Source organism: Prunus mume, linkage group LG8 (assembly GCF_029339155.1).
Source record: "Prunus mume cultivar Tortuosa linkage group LG8, ASM2933915v1, whole genome shotgun sequence".
Taxonomy (NCBI): domain Eukaryota; kingdom Viridiplantae; phylum Streptophyta; class Magnoliopsida; order Rosales; family Rosaceae; genus Prunus; species Prunus mume.
The window spans coordinates 22,152,347-22,176,612 of NC_142705.1; the positions used below are offsets into that span (position 1 = coordinate 22,152,347).

Consider the following 24,266-nt stretch of genomic DNA (forward strand, 5'->3'; position numbering starts at 1 on the left):
GTACTTTGGATCATGGTCTGACTTTTACAAGCTGATCTTGGGATCTTCATGCTTATAGTGATGCAGATTAGGCCTCAGATGTGAATACTCGTAGATCAACTACTGGTTTTGTGGTTTATCTTAGCAACAATCCAGTTTCTTGGCAATCTAAGAAGCAAAATTCTATTTCTAGAAGTTCAACTGAGGCTAAGTACAGGGCATTAGCTCATACAACAGCTGATCTAGCTTTGGACATCTTCACAAAGGGATTACATGGTCCTATTATTCTGAGACATTGCAGGAATCTGCAACTTAGCAGCTCAGCTGGGTTTGAGGGGGAATGATAACCATATAACCATATTGAATGGCACGTGTTCTGTTAGATTGTTAAGAGAGTCTGTTAGTTTGCTATATAAGTACTATTACATTGTAATCATTCTTAATAATAATCAATACACAGCCTTCTATTCTCAGACTTCTTCTTCCTCCTTCTTCTTCTTTCTTCTTCATTTTCTCAATATTCTTCTACTGTTATCATATATCATCCTAGATATATAAAAACCCAAAATTCTAAAAAAAATCATGGACAACACATAATTACAAGCATGCGATATTTATTCAGTTTTTACTAAAAGAATCATTTGCATTGTTGCTTCTGAAACTTCCTTGTGGAGAGGAGTTTTTTTAACCAAGATTTCAACCTCTTAGCCCCCGATCCGGGCCTTAACCCACCATAGTTTTCACCCTGCAAACCTGAGCACATCTTCTGCGTCTGCCCTTTACTCCCGGAACACCATCCCCCGTAAGAAAACTGTCCACGGTGTCGTTTAAGAAGTTCGCGATCGATTTTGTTAAGAACGGGTACATTTTTCTTGAACTTTCGAGCAAAAGGACGGTTGCTTAGAATCATTCTTGGAAAATCTCTGAGTCCCAGAGACCTGGGATGTTGCTTTGGAGGTGTGTCCCATGTAATGTAGTGGAGGTCATGGTTGACAGTGGTGTTCTTGTAGTCTTGGGAGTTGCATATGACTGTCTGGAAGTAGCCTTCAGGTGATGACACAAAGTTGGTGTAGTAGAGGAGGAGAGTCCTTGGCAAATTGTCCCACCCCACTATGCAATATTCGGCAAAAGATCTTGAGAGAATTGTCCAAGCTGAACCTGGGGTGAAAGCAAAGAGAGAGATTTATTAATATATGAGTACGGCTAAGGATGCATCAAAATTTTATTCAACAAATGACACCACAGAGTCTGGCTTCACTAGAAATTTTATTTTATCACTAACAAGGTACTCATACATACACTCACACATTATGTGGTGACATATCCAGTGACTAAATGTGGTGATTTTAACATTACTCGTTATGTAATATGTATAACGATGAATTATTTGTGTAAATCACAGTTTGACAAGTGTGTATAAAATTTTCATTTTATATTTTCGATGAATTATTTTTGTATACATGTTAAACCATGATTCGCCAAAAGAAGGAATATCCCCCTTCAAGGAAGAGGCAATCCGAAATTTATATATATATATATATATATATATATATTATTTATTTTGTGTGTGTGTGTGTGTTCGATTAGGATGTGTTTAATTAGTTTGGTGCCGCCTACAATAGGTAGGTGGAGTGGTCGGTATGGGGAGAAAAAAAAAATAGGGAAAGCACATAATCTTTGAAGAAACGTGATGCATATAAATATATCATGGCAGCAATAAGTGGAAATAAAGAAAAGGGTGAAAAGGACATCTGACGGTGCTACAAATGAGAACAACCACAATTCACATAACCTATTACTCAGTTTCATCTTGTGATGGACTCAATTTGATCTCAGAAGAAGTAGTTGACTTTCCAGCTAAGTACGTAAGGTGACACTTGACCTTATATATATTCTGGGATGATTTTTCTTCTTTCTTGCCTTACCACTTTACCTTATATTAAATCACAAATAGAAAAAATGATGCTCATTTAGTACGGCGAATTAACCATGCTCTCGACCTGGAGTGATTATAGAATACTACGGTAATATAATCATGTGTTATGTCTAGTATAGGTTTTCTGCTTACCTTAAAAAATACCTTATCTTAGTTTTATTTATAAGGCATATTTTTCCACAGTAGCTAAACTTGTAGGTTGAGAAAAAGAAAAGAAAAAGAAAAAGAGAAACACAAAAGTAAATAAATCATGTCCACAAGACGTGTACAATGTCCTAGCGCACGTTTGGATGCGTGTGTTTTGTTCAGAAGTTCACATGCTGCTACTGCAGTGCCATTAACGCCAAAATTCTAGAGCAAATAAAATTAAAATAAAACAAGCACAGAAGATTTGGAGGTTGAAGTTGAACCTGTGTACAGCTTGAAAGCTGTTGGGAGATCCCTCTGTTTAATAGCCCACCACAATTCTGATTTATTCAGGCTGTAGAGTCCTGGGTCTATTATCACTGGCTTCCCTCTTTTATTCCTGCAAAATTTCTTAGCTTTTTTTTGTAAGTATTTTAAACCGAGTTTCGAATCCCCTTCCTCAATATCGCTTGTATATAACAGGTTAAATGAAGGAGAAAATAACTTACAGCTTCCACCCCAAGCGACTACTGTGCTGTATGAAATTGAGATCTCTTGGCAAATCAGAAAACGAATGCATCAGATCTGAACAAAAAACAAAAATTCATAAGAAAACAAGTATAAATTATTAATGCAAGAGATTAAGAAAGAAAAACCCACACAAAAATAAAAATAAAAAAAATCACTCACCATACCATCTTGAGTGATTAGAGGATAATCAGAAGCACTGAGATTGATAAACCAATCCCATTTGCAAGTCCTCAAGAGCAGAGCCAATGCATGAAGAGTGGTAGCCAGCATTGTGGGCCCTCTATATGTGACCAAGTTGGATTTTCCCAGCACCCAAACATTACCCACTTGCCCAAAAACTGGATCTCCAGCCACAAAGTCGGCAATGTCCCTGTGCTCAGCCTCTGGGGCTGCATAGTCCATGTGAATCAGATAGTAATTTCCAGGATGGTAGAGGGCATAGAGCAAGCGCTTGAGCTTCAGAGCATCACCCTTGGATGCTGAGATTAGATAGGAAAATGTGACTGGATATGGCTTGGTGGTGGTGTTGCTGGATTTGGGTGAGTTGAAGTAATTTATTATAGGCCTGAAATTGTGGGTGGGTATTGTTAATCTAGCTGGAATGTATACAAAAGAGAAAATAATTGAAATTAGCATGAAAGATAGCGCAAATGCTTTGATACCCATTACTGAAAATTTTGATTGAGAACATTAAAAAGAAGAAATTTAAAAAGGAGAAATTTGGAGAGAGAGAGAGAGAGAGAGAGAGAGAGAGAGAGAGAGTTGGGAGAGTTGTAAGGAAGGAGGTAGTTAAAATGGTTAAGAAGAGATTGCTAAATATAAGCTAAGGTTGGAAGATAAATTAATGAAGAGGTTGGAGGAGATTGGGAAGTGTGTGGGATTTAGATCTTTAGGACTTTGTTGGGTTCCTTGCTTTGAAGAGAAGGCGATGCATATGTGTCAGTCAGTCTATTCGTTGGGTGAGAGGAGAGCTTTAATTAGTGTTCTGGTGATGTGTTGCCTTCGTTCCCTTTATAACAGGGACTTCATAAAATTCCAACATCATTTTTTTTTTTTTAAAATAACCAAAAATTCCTCCAAACTTAGGGGTCTGGATTAAGAACCAAAGGAGATGGTAGTTGGTAGTTGGTGTTTCTGTCGGGTCTTCTATGATGCTCATGACACATTGTTCCCACTGTATAAAGAATTATGCGTGCATAGGTCGTTTTCTTTGATAGCATTATATTGTGGTGGGATGCTCTTTGGGTTTTGTAGAGAATGTGGTACCAACCTTCGAACCCAAGACCAGGAGTTAGTGCAAGCGCACTTAATCACAAGGGAAGGTTGAAGGCCAGTAGTTGTGCTCATTACTGGGCTTGTAGTTGTGCTTCGTTTTGTTTGGTTGTTGGGGGTGTTTGTGGTTTTGGGGAGGGGAGGGGGAGTTGGGGGTGGGGTGGCATTTGGTGTTTCTGGTGGTTCTGTTTCTGACACTCACGACACGTTTGTTCGACGATGTACAAAGAACTATGCGAGCATATGATTTTTTCTTTGACAATATTATGTTGTGGTGGGATGTTCCTTGTTGCGCTTGCAGTTGTGCTATGTGTAATTTTGTTTGGTCTTTGTTCTTTTAACTCTTTTGTAGTCTAATGCATGTGTGGCACTCTTTTTCCTATCTCAGGGTTTTCTTTATTGTGGTTTTCCCTGAGAAGGTTTTAATGAGGCTGCGTTCATATATGCAGGTTCTTCTATGCTGTTCTTGAAAATTAATGGAATTTCTTTCTTAAAAAACGAAAAAAATAAAAAGAAAATTAGTGAACACAATGTAGGAGGTAAAATTAAATATGTGAATTATATATATACAAAGAGTTTCAGTTGAGAGATCTCTTAAATAGGCTTATTTGAGGGACACCCATATAGGCACTGGCGGAACATAATGGGCTAGCTAGTGAAGATTTGGGGAAATAAATAAACCTACATAGCCTAGTATTTTAACCTAAAAATACACAATTTCATACCTTATCAATACCAATAGGCATACTCAGAGGTTTTCTGCAGTTGTATTTGGTGTCAAAGATTGTTGCAACACCAATACACCTAGTAAGGGTGTATGTGCCAAAAGTGTATGTGGGCTTTTTGGTGAACACTGTGATGCCCCAATTTTCTTATAGGATGTATTTTGGCTACTATGAGTTGCTTGCTGGTTAAGAAATGATAGATTGAGCCCTTAGGATGGGCTCAATGCTGGCGTTTCGCTTTAGGTGCGTTAGGCGTGGCACTACTAGTGTTTTAGTCTCCTAGTAGGAAGAGATGAAGTGTGGTGAAATGATGTGATGAATATATTGTGCTTGTTGATCTCAACCTCTAACCGAAATTATTGTACTCCAAGTAGGGAATCTGGCTTGGATAGGTTCTTTTCTATGCCCCGATTAAAAGGACTTCAACATTTCACTTATTATGAAATAAAACTTGGAAGAAATAAAAACTTGAAACTAATATCGGATAGAAAGTACAATACAAGTTCAAAGACAAAAAGTATCTGATGGATGTAGTATCGTTATAGGAAAGCAAATACAAATTCGTCTGAACCTAAATACACTAAATTAAAACAATAGAAATTCTAATAAGGCCAGGGGGACCCTATCGGACATAAACAACTCTCCTCGGACACCACTGCAATCTACTCGAGCTAATAGAATGTGTTCGATCAGGGTTGTCAGCAATATCTGCAATGCCAAAAAAGGCCTGTAGATACAAATTTGACTTTAGATAAGCTAGAGATGGTGACCAACTTATAAAATCATACCAAGCATTGATGTTGGCAGAGCATTAAGATTACAAACAATAGCAAAGTAATTCCAATCAGTAGTTGTGAACTAGGAATTAGACAGAGTATGTTTTGGGAAAAGAAGAGAATTCCAATTAGGAGTTGTCAACTGGGAACTCAAAGAGTAGAGGATTTGATTCAAGTCTTGGCTTTGGTCTACTGTGAGACATTTGGACAAGGTGTCTGAGTCGAGAGTATTTAAAGGTTGTAAGTTGTTTATTCTTGAGAGAGATTCGTTGTCCTTTGGAACATATCTTTTGCTTTTATTTATAGAATCTTTGGCTCTTGACTTTGCAAGTTTGGTAAAGAAACACTTCAACTCTGTACCAGCTTCTTCTTTGCAGGTGAAATTGATAGACCTTGATTTCTTCTTAATCCTCGTCATTAGCTGGCTCTAACAAGTTGATGCAGCTGAGTCTCACGGTTCAAATCAATTCAACGTGGCTGTCTAGCCCTTCCTTCGCCATCTGACTCTCCCTCAACCATCGAAGTCAACTTTGAGTATAAATCTGGATGGCAGCCACGAGCCTGAGTAAAGTGAAGCTCAGCATGGCCCGACACGTATAGGCTACTCTGGATGAGTTAATTCAGCCCAACGGTCGACCCTGCCCGAAATCCATTTATTATATTATATTTATTTTAAAGAGAAAAAGAGTACAATATTATTATATTTATATCTTCAATCTAAGTCCATTCTTTTTTCTAATGATAGAGTTTAAAAATCAATGCTTTCTTTATAAATAAAATTATGATTTTGTTCTTCAAGTTTCAATTTTTTTTCAACCTGAACAATAATCTAGAATTGGCTTCTTTTTCTAACAAATAAGAAATCTTGTTAGTATATACATGCTCGTTTAAAAAAAAAATATTGAAATAAAATTGTAAAAAAACTACAAAAAAACCAAGAAATACATAAGTCAGGCTTGCCTTAGGTCCATGTTGGACTGTTTAGTGTCCCAACCAGAGCCAAGCCTAAGCTCATATGGGCTAGGGTTGCAGGCTCAAATCGAACTTAAGGACAGTTTGGCATTCTTTGTCTTTGTGAAAATAATCAACTGTCGATTTGCTGTGAGAGAAAGCAGTTTGACGTTTGGTAAACTTTTTGTTAAAAGTGTTGTTGGCATTGATTCTCACATAATCAGAAAATGATTGCCGCATAATCATTAAACCTAGCTTCTCTTCGAAACCGATTCCTGCATAATCAGAAAATGAAAGCACCTCACTAGTTGCTTTCTTTTATATCTTTCTCTCACAACAATTTCTAACAATAAGTGATTTTTTCATAGTTTACCAAACGGGCTGGACTTTCCAATTTTTTTTTTTAAAATAACTATCACCCCACCCTAAGCACAAACCAAAGCGGTAATGGGTTGACCTGACCCATTTGACACCTCTATTACTAAATCTATTATTCAACTTATTTAATATAAAAGGAACATAATTGTCAAACATTGAGTAATTTGTAGTCGACCAAAAAAATTATAATCGATTTTATTATAGTTTTTGGGTCATGGAATCCAAAAAAAAAAATATAATCAATTTTTTTATTAATAAAAAACCAATCATAATGGATAGACTCCTTTTAGATCTTCAAAACAAAATCATACACTTGGGCCTAAAATTGACGTGTTATTGATGCCCACAAGTTCATATAACTTGAGCCTTTGTTTCGTTTATTTATTACAATACTACCGAAACATTTAATATAAATTTCACACCATTTAATTACAATACTACCTTCTAAACTACTTCAAATAAAAATTTCACATCAGTTATTGATTTTTTTTTTTTTTTTGTTTGTTTGTTTGTTTGAGGGGTGTTCTGTGACTACAACTATTTGGATCTGACTTTATAATAGACATTTTCATTGTTAATTTTATTTTTATATGTCTAAAATCATGTAGTATTGAATTCAAGACATTCTCTTCTTTACATAATTCATAAAACATTCAAAACAAAGTATAGCCGTGTTGTCTCTTCTTTACAAAGGATAACATGATTTCCCCACTCCAATTTTGTCCACTTACACTCATTTTTTAGTTATAAAACGGAGTGTAAGTGGATAAAATTGAAGTGGGGAAATCACCACTCATTCATAAAACATTCAAAACAAAGTATATACGTGTTGACCATTCATAAAACATTCAAAACATAGTATATACATATTCTTCAACACGAAGCATATACATATTTTTCAGCATGGCCCGTCATGTGGGATCAACATATATTGGGCTACATGTGCAACCAATTCCACATTAAAGTCAATCATTCAAGCCCAATATGTTAACAACACATATTAAGTAAGAGTAAATGCCAATAATTCAAGCCCAATCAATTAGGCAACTCTGATGCAATGTTAAATTTAAGAAAGATGGACTAGTGGCCCATTATTAGCAACACTAAAATTATCGGCAATTGTCACGCCCCGGAAAACCGGGCACGTGATAGTACCACGCCTTGGAAAACTGGGCATGTGACAGCGCCATGCCCTATCGACAACATAGTGCTACAATGTTAAAACCGAACACCATAGCACCACGTTTACGATAGAACATAAGGCTTTTTAGTTAGAAATAATACTTTGAAAACGGTGTGGAAACGTAAATCATAAGGTAGGCCGAAATAATCGAAAACTCAAATTTTTATTTCATACGAGCCATTTTACAATGAAATCAGAGTTACACAAAATGAAACAGATTTTTGCTGTCGCCACTGCCATGTCATCTCACACACCAACTCCACAGGATCACCGGCATAACGAAAATGCAGTTGTAGGGGTGAGCAACACGTACGATATTGCTCCCCCTCAGAGCACTTCCACCAGTTAGCCCCTTGCCATGGCAAGAGGAGCCCTAGGCGGCTACTATTCACGTAAATAGTGGCTGCCCTAGCCCCCTCAAACAAAGTGTGTTTCCAGCAGTTTTAGGCTTGTCATGACAAATACTATTTATTTAGTTTTTTTTCACAACTTTGTTTACTTAAACATTTGATTTGGATAATATTTTAGGATAAGATTTTTGGGTTCTTACATGTCAATGCTATTCATATCGGATAAGATTTTTGGTTTCAAATTTCATATAAATTTCAAAATTCAAATTTCAGATAAATCAATACAACTAATAAAATAAAATACATGAATGACCACTAATTATTAAAACAAAACAAAAAAATACAATGAAATGAAAGGCAAGCAAACTAAGAAATGAAAGGCAAGATTTTATTTTATCGGATAATATTTTCAGATAAGATTTTATTTTATTAGTTGTATTGGTTGATATTTATAGAAAAAAAAAAGTATGAGGATTTGGTGTTAAAAGTGTTAAAAGCGGAGGTGCAATATTGACTAAGTATGAAAAATGGTTTTTCGAAATAATCATTTTCTCAAGATAATTTTTGGCGGCTTTTATTCCTTACACATCAAATAAGAAAACTTGATTTTATGAGATTTTAATATGAAGTAAATATTGACTTAATGAGCCATCATTTTTAGCCTAAATCGTATTTTGCACTAAAACCGATTTTTCATATTTTGATTTGGTGGGAATTTGATTTTCTAGTATTTTTATTTGAATCCAAATGGGGGATACTTCCTTATTTACATTATAAACTTAAGTAAATAGAGTAATATAAAAATAAATAAAAGTAAAAGGACAAAGATATATAAAGAGAAAAAAAAAAGTAATTTTTTGATTTTTTTTCAATTTTTTCAATTTTTTATTACAAAAATATTGGCTGCCGTTGGATTGGAGCAAAAATTATGATCGGAGAGCCTAGGACACGACACATGGCACATAATTGTTGGCGGACACTGTAGCGCTGGCGTCACAACGACGTCAGCAGGCCAGCCAGTTTTGCTGGGTCCCACCATCGAGCCTGCTGGAAACGAGTTTTACCCCAAAACCCACCCCCCCTTGGGCCCCTTGCTGGAAATGCTCTCAGGGTAGCTCTGATTGAGTAAAAAGAGTTAAAATTATATAATAACATATTTGAATCAATTCCTCAAACCACGAGCTTAAATCAATTCCCCAAATTAAATCTCAAGATCAATTTAGAGAACCTAACTTAAGTATTCCTCAATAAAGTTAACAAATTTTACTTAACTTTGTATCCAACTCAACAATCCATAAAACCTCAAGAATACAACCTCTAAGACAGATTTCCAGAAATCAAACATCTTAAATATTTACCTCAATCCTCTGGATTGGTCTGAAATCCTCAATTCACCTCCCAGTGAGAACAACCACCAAAACAGCACAAGGACACAAGGAGCTTGTTCTAGTGCGTAACACTTCCGAGACGGCTACACTTTCTGGATGACCACGAATTTTGGATATGTTCTAGAGAACATAATTCTCAACAACTTTCATCAAGGAACCTTTCTCATCAGAGGAAGGGAAAGCGACATGCAAGATAGAATCCAAGCCCACATCAACACAGCAGACAAGGATGAACATGTTACACTTAGACACATCTTGAGATGGCTATACTTCTTGGATGAAGCTCAAATTTTGACAGAGTATAGCCAAGACATAGATAAAGAACTTTAATGAAAGGAACAAAGCCATTTGATCAGAGGAAGGCCACATGCAAGAGTGAATAATTTCACACTAGAGTGAAACCAGCAAACAGAACGAAAGTGAAGATTAGTCTCACCTTGAACACGGTTTCAGGTAGAAAGACATCTCCAATTGCCTTGAATTTTGGATATGACATAGCTCTTAAACGGAGGAACAAATTTGATGAAGACTACTTCACCAAAAGAGTAGTGGAAAACAGACATGCAAAGCCAAACCCGAGCCTTACACAGAGAATCAGGCTGTGACGAACAGTTTACACTCAAACTGCGTTTGAGGTAACTAAACTTCTTCGATTGGACTCAAATTTTGAAATATTCTAGCGGACAAGCAGATGAACAAGGTGAAGAAGGAAGTATTTCGATTCGAGCTGAGGAGATATGGGTTTCAAAGCAGTCAACAAGACTGACGTGAAGAAGGAGAGCTGGAGCTCTCATCTTTGAAGAGAATAATGGGGAAATTTGTGTTCTGTGATAGTTATCAATGGTCAGACTTGGGAAGAGGAGGGAATAAGAATATTGTGGAAGTAACAATCTGACCATGCGAGGGAAACATAAAGGGAAAGCATGGGAGACAAAGGACACACGGCAGATAAAGGGGAAGGCAAAGAGTATGCTTCCCTAGTATTTTAATAGCACACAAACTGGTGCAGCACTTGAGAAGATACAATGTAGAGATTTGCCACCAATCACAAATTCTCTGTGTGAAAGCAAAAATTTTCGTCTCCAATTTATTTGGTAAATTAATTAAGGAAAATTAGGTATTAGACATAATTAAGTTTACTAATTAGTAAGTAAGATATTAGGTATTTTAGTTTGGGTTTTAATACTTAATAAAAAATAGCTATTTTAGATTAGGCCAAAGGCTGGCCCAGATTCGTTGGGCCAGCTTAAAAATAACAAATGAAAAGACAATTCTACCATTTTCTCTTAAAAAGCCTGACCCATCTGTAAACCTACAAATTAAATGACGCTTTTGCCTCTTAACGTTTAAACGACGCGCGAGTTTCTTTTCTTTTTCGTTCGTTTTCTTCTTCGTTTCAGAGTTGGGTTCTGCCATTGGAGCTCAATTTTCTGGTAGGTTTTGCTTTTATTTTCTTCGTTTCTCTGTCTTGTTTTTTCTGCTACGTTTTCGTTCGATTTGCATCTTTGAATAGATCGATTTGGGTGATTTCTGTTCTCCTTAGTTCGGGTATTTCGAGCTCAGTTTTGTGGCTCGATTTTGCGGCGCGATCTTGTGGCGTTCAATGCTAAATCCTATATTCTTCGTTTTGTGATCAGATTTGATTTTAAGCTGCTGTTTGGTTGTGGAGATTTTTGGCATTCCTAAGTTTTGAGGTATGAGTACTTTAGAACCTGTTTTCGTTTATATCGACTTAAACAGCTCAATCAAGTTCCAGAATGGGGTTTTCTTGAGAAGCTTCTTCTGCCTTTCGTTGAGCTTGTCTTTTACGTCCGTAATGATGCTATTGAAAGCGTTGACATTGCACCGAAATTGGACATAGTTTGGGTGCTTTGCTTTCCGATCATAGTTTGGCTTTGGCTTTGGCTTTGGTTTACTCTTTTGAGCCATCATTTTGAATCTTCGCTTTGGTTGGTTTTGAGCTTCCTCCTTTTGTGGTGACATTTCTTGTGCCATTTGTGATCTGCAACAAGAAGGGATGAAAATACTATTAGGACAAGTAGAGATAAACTACAAGCAAACAGAAACTGCAATGCAGTTTGTGGTTCACTGTCTGATTTGTCTTTCACTGCAATGCAAAAAACAGAATATACCAGAAAATATGCATCAACTTGACATGAAATTGAAAGATCAGCATAGTCAAAACAAGAACTACAAAACATAACAGAAACTACAGAACAACATGGCGTGAAATGAGCAACATTCAAGAAGCACAAAAACTGCAATGCAAAAAACAGAATATACCAGAAAATATGCATCAACTTGACATGAAATTGAAAGATCAGCATAGTCAAAACAAGAACTACAAAACATAACAGAAACTACAGAACAACATGGCGTGAAATGAGCAACATTCAAGAAGCACAAAAACTGCAATGCAGTTTGTGGTTCACTGCAATGCAGTTTGTCTTACACTAAAATGCAAAAAACAGAATATACCAGAAAATATGCATCAACTTGACATGAAATTGAAACATCAGCATAGTCAAAACAAGAACTACAAAACATAACAGAAACTACAGAACAACATGGCGTGAAATGAGCAACATTCAAGAAGCACAGAAACTGCAATGCAGTTTGTGGTTCACTACAATGCAGTTTGTCTTTCACTGCAATGCAAAAAACAGAATATACCAGAAAATATGCATCAACTTGACATGAAATTGAAAGATCAGCATAGCCAAAACAAGAACTACAAAACATAACAGAAACTATAGAACAACATGGCGTGAAATGAGCAACATTCGAGAAGCACAGAAACGCAATGCAGTTTGTAGTTCACTGCAATGCAGTTTGTCTTTCACTAAAATGCAAAAAACAGAATATACTAGAAAATATGCATCAACTTGACATGAAATTGAAAGATCAACATAGCCAAAACTAGAACTACAAAACATAACAGAAACTACAGAACAACACGACGTGAAATGGAAAGAAGTATAAATAATTTAGCAGAAACTACAATGCGTTTACATTTTCATTAATCTGAAAACAGTTTTGATGCTCTTTTTCTTTCTTTTGTGATTTTTCGGTTTTTAGAGGTTTTCAAACCAAAACTAAACCCAAAACCTAAACTACATTGCAGAATGAAGAATGAACAGTAAGTAAAATTTCAGAACCCTAAAATCGAACGCAAATTTGTGTTAGGGGTCATTTTCTTACGATTTTTTCCCTAAGAGAGTGCTAAACCCTTCAATCGTCGTCGTTCTTTGGTCGCCGCTTCGGTCATCACTCGTCGGGTCGCCGTTTCAGATTTTGGGGGAATAGGTTGGAACTGCTGAACGAGAGAATGAAGAATCGGCTTCGATCGTTGGTGGTCTTCGATGATGGTCGCACGAATGGGTTGGTGGTCTTCGATGATCGTTGGTGGTCTGGAGGTTTCTGGAGGTGAAGTTGAAGAGGTTTCTGGAGGTGAAGTTGAAACGTCGCGCGAATGGGTTGTGATTCAATTTTGGTTTCGGTTGATGTCGTTTTGGTTCAGTTTTGGTTTGATGTTATTTTTCAGTTTTGGTTTAAAATTAAATACTGAAAATGGCATATGTTGTAATTTTCATATTTTGTAATGGAATTTTTGTTACATTTTGGTTTTTTGCCTTTTGCTAATTAGACTAAATTGTATTTCTTTCTACTAAATTAGTAAATTATATTATGCTTTAAAACTAAAGCTCCCAAAGGAACCCAAGTGTTTGGGAAAACCCATCTGCTTTTGAACCAGAGAGGTTCTTGACAAGCCATGGCCATGTTGATGTTAGAGGCCAACAGTTTGAGCTGATGCCATTTGGCTCTGGCAGAAGGTCGTGCCCTGGTGTCTCGTTTGCCATGCAAGTCCTTCACCTCACGCTTGCTCGTTTGCTTCATGCATTTGAGTTTGAAACCCCACTTGGTCAACGGATTGACATGACTGAGAGTCTAGGTTTGACCATTCCGAAAGCGACTCCATTAGAGGTTCTGCTCACCCCACGCCTTCCTGGTAATCTCGACTGTGATGAAGCGTTTGAATAAAGAATAAAAATGTACTGTTTGTTGATTAATTTAGAGGTTCTTCAAATGTATTATTTACATTGAAAAATAAAAATAAAGTAAATACAAGTATATATAAGCTAAGATTATGAGGCCCATTTATGATGTGAGAGTTTGATTATATCTGGACCCATCCGACATTGCAGCCCATAAGATTCTATCTAGAAAGAAATCTTCACCAAAAGGAAATAGAAATGGATTATAATTGGGTCCAATCATCATGCTATGCAGCGCGGCCCAGCGGCCGAAATTTAAACATCTCACTTAAAAAAACAAAGATATGATTGAGATTCTACTATTCAACAAAAGAAAATTACGAATTTGTCATATATAAAAAAGGGCCAATTTAGCTATTTTTATGCCGTTCAAGTCTTTAATTTACAAGGAAAAAAAAAAGGCAGGATATATGACTGCTTAATATTAGGTTGATGTTATCTTCTGGAGAAAAAAAAACACAGCATCAGATAAGTTTAAATACTATGCATAGCTAATATGAATCCTTTTCAAAACAACTTGGATGTCGTAAATAAACTAAAATGTATTGGAATATAAAGCTGCATATAAAGTAAATAAAATAAAATATTTAATGAGGCTCGACAAGTTGTGTCTACGTCCTTAGAAAGCAACATTTTCCCCCATGAAAAAGGCTTTGACGGAATGCATGGAAGGAATCGGCAGACAAGCATCCAACATAATCTTCTTATTTTCCTTGTGAGCTCCACCTCCACCCACTAGCTTGACAACATTGATTGGACACATTTTTAGTGTCAAACGGATGAAAAATAATTATCAATCATAAGGATATTTTTTTTGGTCGAATCTCAATCATGAAGGTTATTTCATCACCTCGGTGAAAAGGTAAGCTTGGGCTCAGACTTTACGGTTCGACGCCCCTAGCAATAGAAATGGAAATATTTCAACCATGGTATACTTTTCCTAATTGGAGCGATGACGTTTCTTGTCTGATTAGAATTTTTCTTCATACAACTTCGCAGTTTTGCTTTCTAGGCAACAATTATTATATTGAAAGTCAAAAGTATATCTTAAAATATTAATTATCTTATAGAAAATAATCCTCCACCATTGGTCCTGCATCAATTATCTTATAGAAAATAATCCTCCACCATTGGATAGCTACCCTCAAGTCAACCTTCCCTTCTGCAACAATGGAGTTGAATCTCCCATGCCTAAACACTGCCATAGCTGGAATCTTAGCCATACTTCTGTTTTCCTACTTTATCATAAAGAGATCATGCTCTGGTGCCAAAGCCAAGGGTCCCAAACCACCAAAAGTGGGAGGTGGGTGGTCTCTGTTAGGTCATCTCTACCTATTCGGAGGATCTCAGCTGCCTCACATAACTTTGGCTTCCTCGGTTGACAAATATGGACCAATCTTCACCGTCAACGTTGGCATCCACTCTGCTCTGGTGATAAGTACTTGGGAGGCGGCCAAAGATTGCTTCACCACAAACGATAAAGTGGTTTCCTCCCGTCCCGCTACGCTAGGGGGTAAGTACTTGAGCTACAACTTTGCCATGTTTGGGTTTAGCCCCTATGGTCCATACTGGCGTGAAATGTGCAAACTGACATCCCTCGAGCTACTCTCAAGCCGCAGGCTCGAGCTACTGAGAAACGTTTGAGCATCTGAATTAGAGATAAGCTTAAAGCAGCTGTTCACTCTATGAAGCAAGAGAAAAGAAGGGTATGGGGAGCTTTTGGTGGAGATGAAGCAGTGGTTTGGAGGTTTGACTCTAAATGTGGTTTTTACGATGGTTGCTGGAAAGAGATGTTTTATGAATGGGGGTTTGAGTGAGGAGGAGGCAAGGCGGAGGCAAAAAGCCATGAGGGAGTTCTTTCATTGGGTGGGATTGTTTGTGTTGGGAGATGCTGTTCCTTGGCTTAGTTGGTTGGATTTGGGTGGACAACAGAAGGCCATGAAGAGAACTGCCGAAGAACTGGACAGTATTGTTTTGGAATGGTTGGAGGAGCACAAGCAGAAAATAACTAAAGGAAAAGATCAAGATTTCATGGATGTCATGCTTTCAGCCATCGATGGAGCAGATATTGCTGGCTTTGATGCTGATACCATTATCAAAGCAACATGTTTGGTACATATATAAATATGTTTTTTTTTTTTTTTTTTTACTACAACGATCTTTGTCCGTCTTATTTAAACTCAGCGCCTCATTCAACGGAGTGGAGACTGGATGTTGCTAAACCAAATGGTCATAGGATAAATTTATTTTATTAATCACAAAAATTTTGATTATGCAGGCTATGATTTCTGGAGGGAGTGACACAACCAGGGTGACCCTGACGTGGACACTCTCTTTGCTTTTGAACAACTGCCAAAGTTTGAAGAAAGTTCATGAAGAACTTGATCAGCATGTTGGCAAAGGAAGACAGCTAAATGAGTCAGATATAAATAATCTGGTGTACCTGCAGGCCACTGTTAAAAGAAGCAATGCGTTTATGCCCACCTGGACCACTCTCATTCCGAAGGGAATTCACAGAGGACTGTACTGTAGGAGGGTACCATGTTCCAAAAGGCACGTGGCTGTTAGTGAACTTGTGGAAGATCCAAACTGACCCACGGGTTTGGGCCGACCCGATGGAGTTCAAGCCAGAGAGATTTCTGACCACCCATAAGGATGTTGATGTTCGGGGTCAGCAATTTGAGCTCATGCCGTTTGGTAGTGGTAGAAGAGCATGCCCTGGGACAAATCTTGGCCTTCAAACAACGCTTTTAACTTTGGCTAGTTTTCTTCATTGGTTTGATGTCACGACCCGAGGAAATGCACCAGTTGATATGACCGGAAGCGCTGGACTTACGAACATAAAACTCACTCCTCTTGATGTCCTCGTTAAACTACGCTTGTCTCCAAATCTTTATGAATAAGTTCAGAATTGAGAACTTAGGTATACATATGAAAATAAATGCTACGATATGAAAAGTACATATGCAAAGTACATATGCATATGTTCATGTTCTGAATGTATTAATCTAAAAAGTTTGGCTTTACTAAATCTATCTTCTACTTATGCCCAATGAGCTTGATGCGTTTCCTCTAGTTTTGACAAATGGGTTCCACTTTTAAGTTAACATACATGCACGATCGAAATAGTAACAGATGAACAAGAAGAAAATTAATCAAGAGAGAACAAGACAGGACCAGCCTTCCCATGGCAAAACATATAGCGCTAGGGAAAGCTGATTGATAATTTAATTGCCGAGCTCAAGAAAGGCAAAAGTGAAAGTGCTTATTGCAAGAGCAATTTTGGCAGGATATAGGACTGCTTAATATTAGGTTGATGTTATCTTCTGGAGAAATGAAAAAAAAACAGAGTCTCGGATAAGTTTAAATATATATTTTTTTTGTTCAAAAGGAGATAAGTTTAAATTTTTTTTTTTTTGGTGAAAGGAGATAAGAAGTATTAAACGGTGCAAAAGATAATCTTCAATCATGAAGGTTATTTCCTCACCTCAGGGGTACTTTTCCCAATTGCAGCGATGACGTCAACTTCGATTAAAATAACCCATTTTCTTGTCTGATCAGAATTTTCCAAAGTAGTGACAGCAAATTCGCAGTTTGCTTCCTACGCATCAATTATTATATTGAAATGAGTCAAATGTATTTCTGAAAATACGAATTATCTTATAGAAAATAATCCTCATTGGCCCTCTTTCAAAACAAACTTATGAACGCTGACCTGAATGTCCCACGAAGAAAAAACACTGATATCGACTATAAATAAGAACTACTGCATGAATGACAGCCCCCTCAACCTTCCCTCTGCAACAATGGAGTTGTATCTCCCATGCCTAAACACTGCCATAGCTGGAATCCTAGCCATATTTTTATTTTCTTACTTTATCATAAAGAGATCAAGCTCAGCTGCCAAAGCCAAGGGTCCTAAACTACCAAAAGTTGCAGGCGGGTGGCCTCTGTTAGGTCATCTTGGCCTATTCGGAGGATCACAGCTTCCTCACATAGCTTTGGCTTCCTTGGTTGACAAGTATGGACCAGCCTTCACCATCAACATTGGTATCCACTCTGCTCTGGTGATAAGTACTTGGGAGGTGGCCAAGGACTGCTTCACCACAAACGACATAGTTGTTTCCTCCCGTCCGGCTACGCTAGGAGCTAAGCACTTGGGCTACAACTTTGCCATGTTCGGGTTTTCCCCCTACGGTCCATACTGGCGCGAAATGCGCAAGCTCACATCCCTCGAGCTACTCTCAAACCGCAGGCTCGAGCTACTGAAAAAAGTTCGAGTATCAGAAGTGGAGATGAGTTTGAAAGAGCTGTACACTTTATGGATCAAAAGAAAAGAAAGCTCGGGGGAGCGTTTAGTGGAGATGAAGCGGTGGTTTGGGGATTTGACTCTAAATGTGATTTTTAGGATGGTTGCTGGCAAGAGATGCTTTATGAATGGGAATTTGAGTGAGGAGAAGGAGGCAAGGCGGTGGCAAAAAGCCATGAGAGAGTTCTTTCATTTGGCTGGATTGTTTGTGTTGGGAGATGCTGTTCCTTGGCTTAGTTGGTTGGATTTGGGTGGACAGCAGAAGGCCATGAAGAAAACTGCCAAAGAATTGGACAGTATTGTTGCGGAATGGTTGGAGGAGCACAAGCAGAAAATAACTGAAGGAAAAGATCAAGATTTCATGGATGTGATGCTTTCAGCCATCAATGGAACAGATGTTGCTGGCTTCGATGCTGATACCGTCATCAAAGCAACATGTTTGGTATATATGTTAATTTATTTTAATTTTTACTACAACGACCTTTGTCCGTCATATTTCAACTCAGCACCTGGTCCAACAAAGTCGATACTGGATGCTGCTAAACCAAATGGTCATTGGCTAAATTTGTTTTAATAATCACCAAAATTTTGATTGTGCAGAGTTTGATTGCTGGAGGGAGTGACACAACCATGGTGACCCTGACGTGGGCACTCTCTTTGCTTTTGAACAACCGCCAAGTTTTGAAGAAAGTTTATGAAGAACTTGATCAGTATGTTGGCAAAGGAAGACTGCTGGAGGAGTCAGATATAAATAATCTGGTGTACCTGCAGGCCACTGTTAAAGAAGCAATGCGTTTATGCCCAGCTGGACCACTTTCAGGCCAGAGGGAGTTCACAGAAGACTGTACCATAGGAGGGTACCATGTTCCAAAAGGCACGTGGCTGCTGGTGAACCTGTGGAAGATCCAAACTGATCCACGGGTTTGGGCCGACCCGATGGAGTTCAAGCCAGAGAGATTTCTTACTACCCATAAGGATGTTGATGTTCGGGGTCAGCAATTTGAGCTGATGCCGTTTGGTAGTGGTAGAAGAGCATGCCCTGGGATAAGTTTTGGCCTTCAGATGACACTTTTAACTTTGGCTAGTTTTCTTCATTCGTTTGATGTCGCGACTCAAGAAAACGCACCAGTTGATATGACTGGAAGTATTGGACTTACGAACATAAAACTGACTCCTCTTGATGTCCTCATCAAACCACGCTTGTCTCCTAATTTGTATGATTAAATAGTTGAGAGTGAGAATTTAGCTATATGTGAGAATAAAATGCACATATGCAATATATGTTGTGAACGTATTAAACTAAACAGTTCCAGTTTATAAATTCCTCTACTTTTGACAAATGCTATTCTTGGAAAGGAATAGACTACTAGTTCAGGATCATGGGATCCTTTTCTATAAGATAGGAAGGGTTGTTGCACAAAATGTACTTCTAAGTAATTGCTCCATAGATTCTATATCTAGAAGTTATGTATGGGAAATAAATTTGTCGATTTTTGAGCCATGGTCTGTGTCTCGTAGCAGTAGCAAAAAAATTAGATACATAGTTTTTCATGTGAGGCTGCCCACCACCCTCCATTACCAATTTACCATCACCATGCATGCATATGGAAATGAAGCAGGTAAAGTTGGGAAGCAGACATCGCCCCGTTAACCAGTGAAAATCATTTTTTTGCTGCCGATAAGTTGAACCAATAAAATTAAGTTGCAAATTGGAAATGAAGCAGGTGAGTCCAAATTAATGACATTAGGATCCTTCCAAGTATAAAAAATACAATGATATGACCAGGAATCTCTCTCGCTCTTCAAGTCATGCAACTTACCTTGGGTTTGAAATCAGAACAAAAGATAATTAACTAGTTGATATGTGTTAGGTTTCTAGATACAAACCAATAACTAGACAACTCCGCCGATTGGATACTTGTTTTTATCACTCAGAATTAGAGAGAAGGAAATCGTATCTTAATTATTACCTATTGAAGATTAAGGTCCAACCATTTCATATTATTAAATATTAAGTTAATCGAATGTTCATAGTGAACTAAGCTTCTAGTCTTTGAGATTGAGGAGAAATTATACAATAGTGCAGATATACCACGTCAGCTTATAGTACTCCCACTTAAATATTGCCATGTGTTCATTTTTAAAATTAAATAATTTACTTTTTTACAGCTGGGCTTCTCAGTTTTTATATTTTGAAATAGAATTATAAAAATAAAAGACTTGATTTAAAAAAGAAAAAGAAAAAAAAAAGAGTATTGCCCCAACAGCAGCACCACCCCAACCCGATGAACCTAATCTCTAGTACCTGCCATGACCGCCGTCCCTCTCCCTTCCTCTTTCTCTTTATCCCTTATACTAATCTCACACAGTGGGGTTGGGTTTAGAGGGAGGATGATTAAACTGGTTTTGATGATAATAGTTGGGAAGTAGTCTTGATAATTAAAAATAGTTCATGCTTGGGTAATTAGGATCGGCCAGTGGCAATCTAAGAAAGGTCTAGGTCTGAGAGAAATAAGAGAAAGGTGTAGGGGCACTATGGAAGATAACGATATTGTTTGAAAGAGGAAGAGAGAAGGGGAGGAAGAGAAAGAGAGAAGGGGAAGAGAGAGGGGTGGCCACTGATAGTGGCAGTGGTGAAGAGGAAGAGAGAAGGGGAAGAAGAGAGAGAGGGGTGGCGGCTATGGTACTTTTTAATTTATTTTTTTTTTCTAATTCTATATAAAATATGAAAATTAAGTAAAAGTCCAGCTGTGAAAATAGCAAATCATTTTTTTTTTAAAATTGGACAAGTGACAATATTTGAGTGGAAGTATCATCATAAGTATAATTTCTCGAGATTGAGACGCATACCTACAAATGTGGAAAGTAACATCAACAAAACCTTTTTTTATCCCAAAAAATATTTTATACCCCAATAAAAAAACTCGCTTGATAGTTCAATAATTAGACGTGGCGTTAGTTTGAATAATCTTCACAGCATGCTATACTAGGGGACAAACTAAACGCATTGTTTTTCAGATGTGGCTGCCGTGCGGTGCCATCCGTTACCATCACCATCCGCTGTGGAAATTTGGAGCTTAGCTCACTTTGCAGAATTAGCTTGAGCCGCCTGAAATGCATACGTCACCCTTCATTATATAATTTGACTAACTCTTTCAACTTTGTCCTGCTGAGCGTAGAATAGTCATATGATAATGTTACTTCTGACGGGATCAATGCATTACTTTCTTAGCGTAGAATTTTATCCATAAAAATAATACTGTGTTATATCCTCAGGAGGTGGTATCGATATACATGAGCATAGATATCACGCCTATATAATATGTGTGACAGGGCTTTCATTCTCTAGCTTTCTAAGTTTCCAATTACCAATTAGTTTCAATGGATTATTCTCTCCCTTATGTAAACTCTGTCACTGCTTTTTTATTTACAATCATCATCGTTTCCTATTACTTCTCACGCAGATGGAGACCTGCCAAATTAGCCCCAACCGAAGCCAAGGGTGCATGGCCGATATTTGGCCACCTTCCCTTGCTAGGAGGATCCACACCTCCTCACATCAAATTGGCAGCCATGGCTGACAAGTACGGGCCTCTCTTCACCATCCGCCTCGGCGTCTATCCATCTCTGGTGATAAGCAGCAGTGAGATCGCAAAAGAATGCTTCACAACCAATGATTTGGCCTTAAGCTCGCGGTTGTGGATCACATTGGCTATAACTGCGCCATGTTTGGGTTTGCACCCTCCGGACCCTTCTGGCGAGAGATGCGCAAGATTACCACCTTGGAGCTGCTCTCGAACCGAAGGCTTGAGCTGCTCAGACACATTCGAGTCTCTGAAGTGACAACTTTCTTGCAAGAATTGTACAAAACTTGGAGCACCGCGGAGAAGAGGGAGAGCAATAATAGAGACGGAGTTTTGGTGGAGTTGAAGCAGTGGTTTGGGGACATGACCTTGAACGTGATTCATAGAATGGTGGCCGGAAAGCGTTATTCGGTTGCGGCCGATGAGGATGAGAAGACAGAAGCACGTAGGGTTCAGAGTGCATTGAAGGAGTTTTTTTATTATGTGGGGCTGTTTGTGTTGGGTGATGCGGTGCCTTATCTTCGGTGGTTGGACTTGGGTGGGCATGAGAAGGCGATGAAGAAGATTGCCAAAGAACTGGACGCCATCGTTGGAGGGTGGGTTGAAGAGCACAAGAGAAGGAGGGCAAGAGGTGATGCTAAAGGGGAACCAGACTTCATAGACGCCATGCTTTCTGTGCTTGATGGTGCAGACCTAGGCGGTTTTGATGCTGACACAGTCAACAAAGCCACAAGCTTGGTAATCAAACATATGCCTAGCTTAATCTATATAATTTAGCTTTATATAAATAATTAATCAAATAAATTGTACTTTTGCAGAATATGATTGCAGGAGCTAGCGATACGACCATGGTCACATTAACATGGGCAATATCACTATTATTGAACAACCCTCACATGCTTAAAAGAGCTCAAACCGAACTGGACACTGAAATAGGCAGACAAAGAGTTGTGAGTGAGTCAGATATAAGCAAGCTGGTCTACATCCAAGCCATAGTGAAAGAAACGCTGCGTTTGTACCCTGCAGCACCATTATCTGGACCACGAGAGTTCACCAAGGACTGCACCATAGGCGGCTACCATGTCTCAAAGGGCACCCGGTTGATCACGAACCTTTGGAAGATCCAAACCGACCCGAGAATATGGCCCGATCCATTGGAATTCAAGCCGGAGAGGTTTCTGACCACCCAGAAGGATGTTGATGTTAAGGGATTGCACTTTGAGTTAATTCCATTTGGAAGTGGGAGAAGAGCATGCCCTGGCTTGGCATTTGCCCTTCAAATGGTGCAATTTACTTTGGCTAGTTTTGTGCATGCGTTTGAAATCTCCAACCCCTCGAGTGCACCGATTGATATGACTGAGAGTTTTGGACTGACAAACGTCAAGGCGACCCCTCTTCAGGTTCTCATCAAACCTCGTTTGCCCTCTCAACTTTATGGATAAAATGATAAAACAAGGATTTTTATTTAATTAATGTATGTATTTACTCTCAACGTTGCTATCCTAAATTATAGTTCGTAGTTATATATATATATATATATATATATTTTTTTTTTTTTTTTCTTCTTCAATATAATGTTGTTTGTCCCTGTATTGTTGGTCTCTTAATCATAGGTGATCAGGTAGATAATCAAGCCCAAGTAGCTATTATTTTAAATTAGAGCACAAACTGCAGAGAATATTCATACTACACTCTAATCAATGTAGCACCCACGATCAGCAGCCACGTCAACCATATTCTGCTTGATTTCCCATGCAGAACTAATACTAATACAATGTAGCTGTTGTGAGTAGCAATTAGATTGAACGAAAAAAACCAGTAAGGAGCACCACATCACTGTAAGCGACTGCCTAAAGTTAAATACAAGTAAACAGAGGGAGGTTCACGGAAAATATCAACGCTTCACGGAAAATATCAATGCTTCACATATCAACGCTTCAGGGAAAATATGCTTCTCATGAATCTGCATTTTGCAGCAATTGATAATACTAAAGAGAGAGTGTTGACACAATAGGACTTTTTAACAAAGCCACAACAGAAGTAGCATCACACTCAATCTCTACTATGCGAAATCCAGCATCCCAAGCCATATTAAACCCCCAAAAAATCCCCCATAACTCAGCCTCAATGATGGAACCATAGCCTAGATTCACATAGAAACCCTTGATCCAACTCCCACAAGACTCTTAAAAAACTCCCAGCCCCAATAAGACCAGAGGAATTAATTCTGCTACCATCAGTGTTGACTTTACAAACACCAGGAAGAGGGGCCATCCAATGGAGATGAACAACATTACGCTCAGGGAGAAAAGCCATTGGATTGCAAGCTGAAAACCACTCCAAAGCACACTGATAAATCATCAAATGAGGTTCAGCAGGCAAAAGAAAATTTTGATAAAAAACCACTTTATATCCCCATTTCCAAATAAAGCAGAGAAAGATAGCAAAAGCCAAATACTAGGGCAGGCCATGGACAACAAACCTCTTAGATTTCAAGTTATGCAGCAGCCATTCATCATAATCATCCCTCAACTGACCAGCTTCCACTCTCCCAAACCCAAGTCTATTCCAAATCGCAAGAGTGGCAGTACAATCCTTAAAGAGATGAGCACAAGATTCCAAAGGACAGTCACATCTAGGACAACCAGCAACATTAGTGAGCACATTTTAACTAAGTAATTGATGAGTTTATTAAGTAATTGATGGTTATGTAATAGTTGTTA

General features: G+C 38.2%; 2 protein-coding genes and 3 pseudogenes across 4 annotated transcripts; 4 read left to right on the top strand and 1 right to left on the bottom strand.

Moving 5' to 3' along the window:
• Window positions 1-383: 383 nt before the first annotated feature.
• Window positions 384-3,558, bottom strand: UNE7 (Core-2/I-branching beta-1,6-N-acetylglucosaminyltransferase family protein). The gene is made up of 4 exons (XM_008242361.3): window positions 2,737-3,558; window positions 2,551-2,626; window positions 2,326-2,441; window positions 384-1,137 (listed from the first exon to the last, which is right to left on the bottom strand). Exons 1-4 carry the CDS (start codon window positions 3,236-3,238, stop codon window positions 617-619), a joined length of 1,215 nt encoding a protein of 404 aa, XP_008240583.1. The 5' UTR covers window positions 3,239-3,558; the 3' UTR covers window positions 384-616.
• Window positions 3,559-12,972: 9,414 nt separating this feature from the next.
• LOC148915062 (vinorine hydroxylase pseudogene) lies at window positions 12,973-13,636 on the top strand (annotated as a pseudogene).
• Window positions 13,637-14,584: 948 nt separating this feature from the next.
• LOC103339087 (cytochrome P450 CYP82D47-like) lies at window positions 14,585-16,703 on the top strand (annotated as a pseudogene). Its single transcript, XR_016122840.1, has 2 exons — window positions 14,585-15,762; window positions 15,929-16,703. The product of XR_016122840.1 is annotated as a cytochrome P450 CYP82D47-like (transcript).
• Window positions 16,704-17,441: 738 nt separating this feature from the next.
• On the top strand, window positions 17,442-19,299 carry LOC148915063 (cytochrome P450 CYP82D47-like). The gene is made up of 2 exons (XM_089043131.1): window positions 17,442-18,401; window positions 18,560-19,299. Exons 1-2 carry the CDS (start codon window positions 17,457-17,459, stop codon window positions 19,181-19,183), a joined length of 1,569 nt encoding a protein of 522 aa, XP_088899257.1. The 5' UTR covers window positions 17,442-17,456; the 3' UTR covers window positions 19,184-19,299.
• A 1,957-nt stretch (window positions 19,300-21,256) lies between these two features.
• Window positions 21,257-23,068, top strand: LOC107880093 (cytochrome P450 CYP82D47-like; annotated as a pseudogene). Its single transcript, XR_016122977.1, has 2 exons — window positions 21,257-22,281; window positions 22,362-23,068. The product of XR_016122977.1 is annotated as a cytochrome P450 CYP82D47-like (transcript).
• The last annotated feature ends 1,198 nt before the right edge of the window (window positions 23,069-24,266 follow it).

Excerpts from the sequence above, each read along its gene's own strand:
- UNE7 (XM_008242361.3), bottom strand. The coding sequence starts at position 3,238 with ATGGGTATCAAAGCATTTGCGCTATCTTTCATGCTAATTTCAATTATT. Across the intron at positions 2,627-2,736 it reads TCCTCTAATCACTCAAGATG|ATCTGATGCATTCGTTTTCT; the intron begins GTATGGTGAGTG and ends TTTTTTGTTCAG. Across the intron at positions 2,442-2,550 it reads AGTCGCTTGGGGTGGAAGCT|GAATAAAAGAGGGAAGCCAG; the intron begins GTAAGTTATTTT and ends GAAATTTTGCAG.
- LOC148915063 (XM_089043131.1), top strand. The coding sequence starts at position 17,457 with ATGGAGTTGTATCTCCCATGCCTAAACACTGCCATAGCTGGAATCCTA. Across the intron at positions 18,402-18,559 it reads TCATCAAAGCAACATGTTTG|AGTTTGATTGCTGGAGGGAG; the intron begins GTATATATGTTA and ends TTGATTGTGCAG.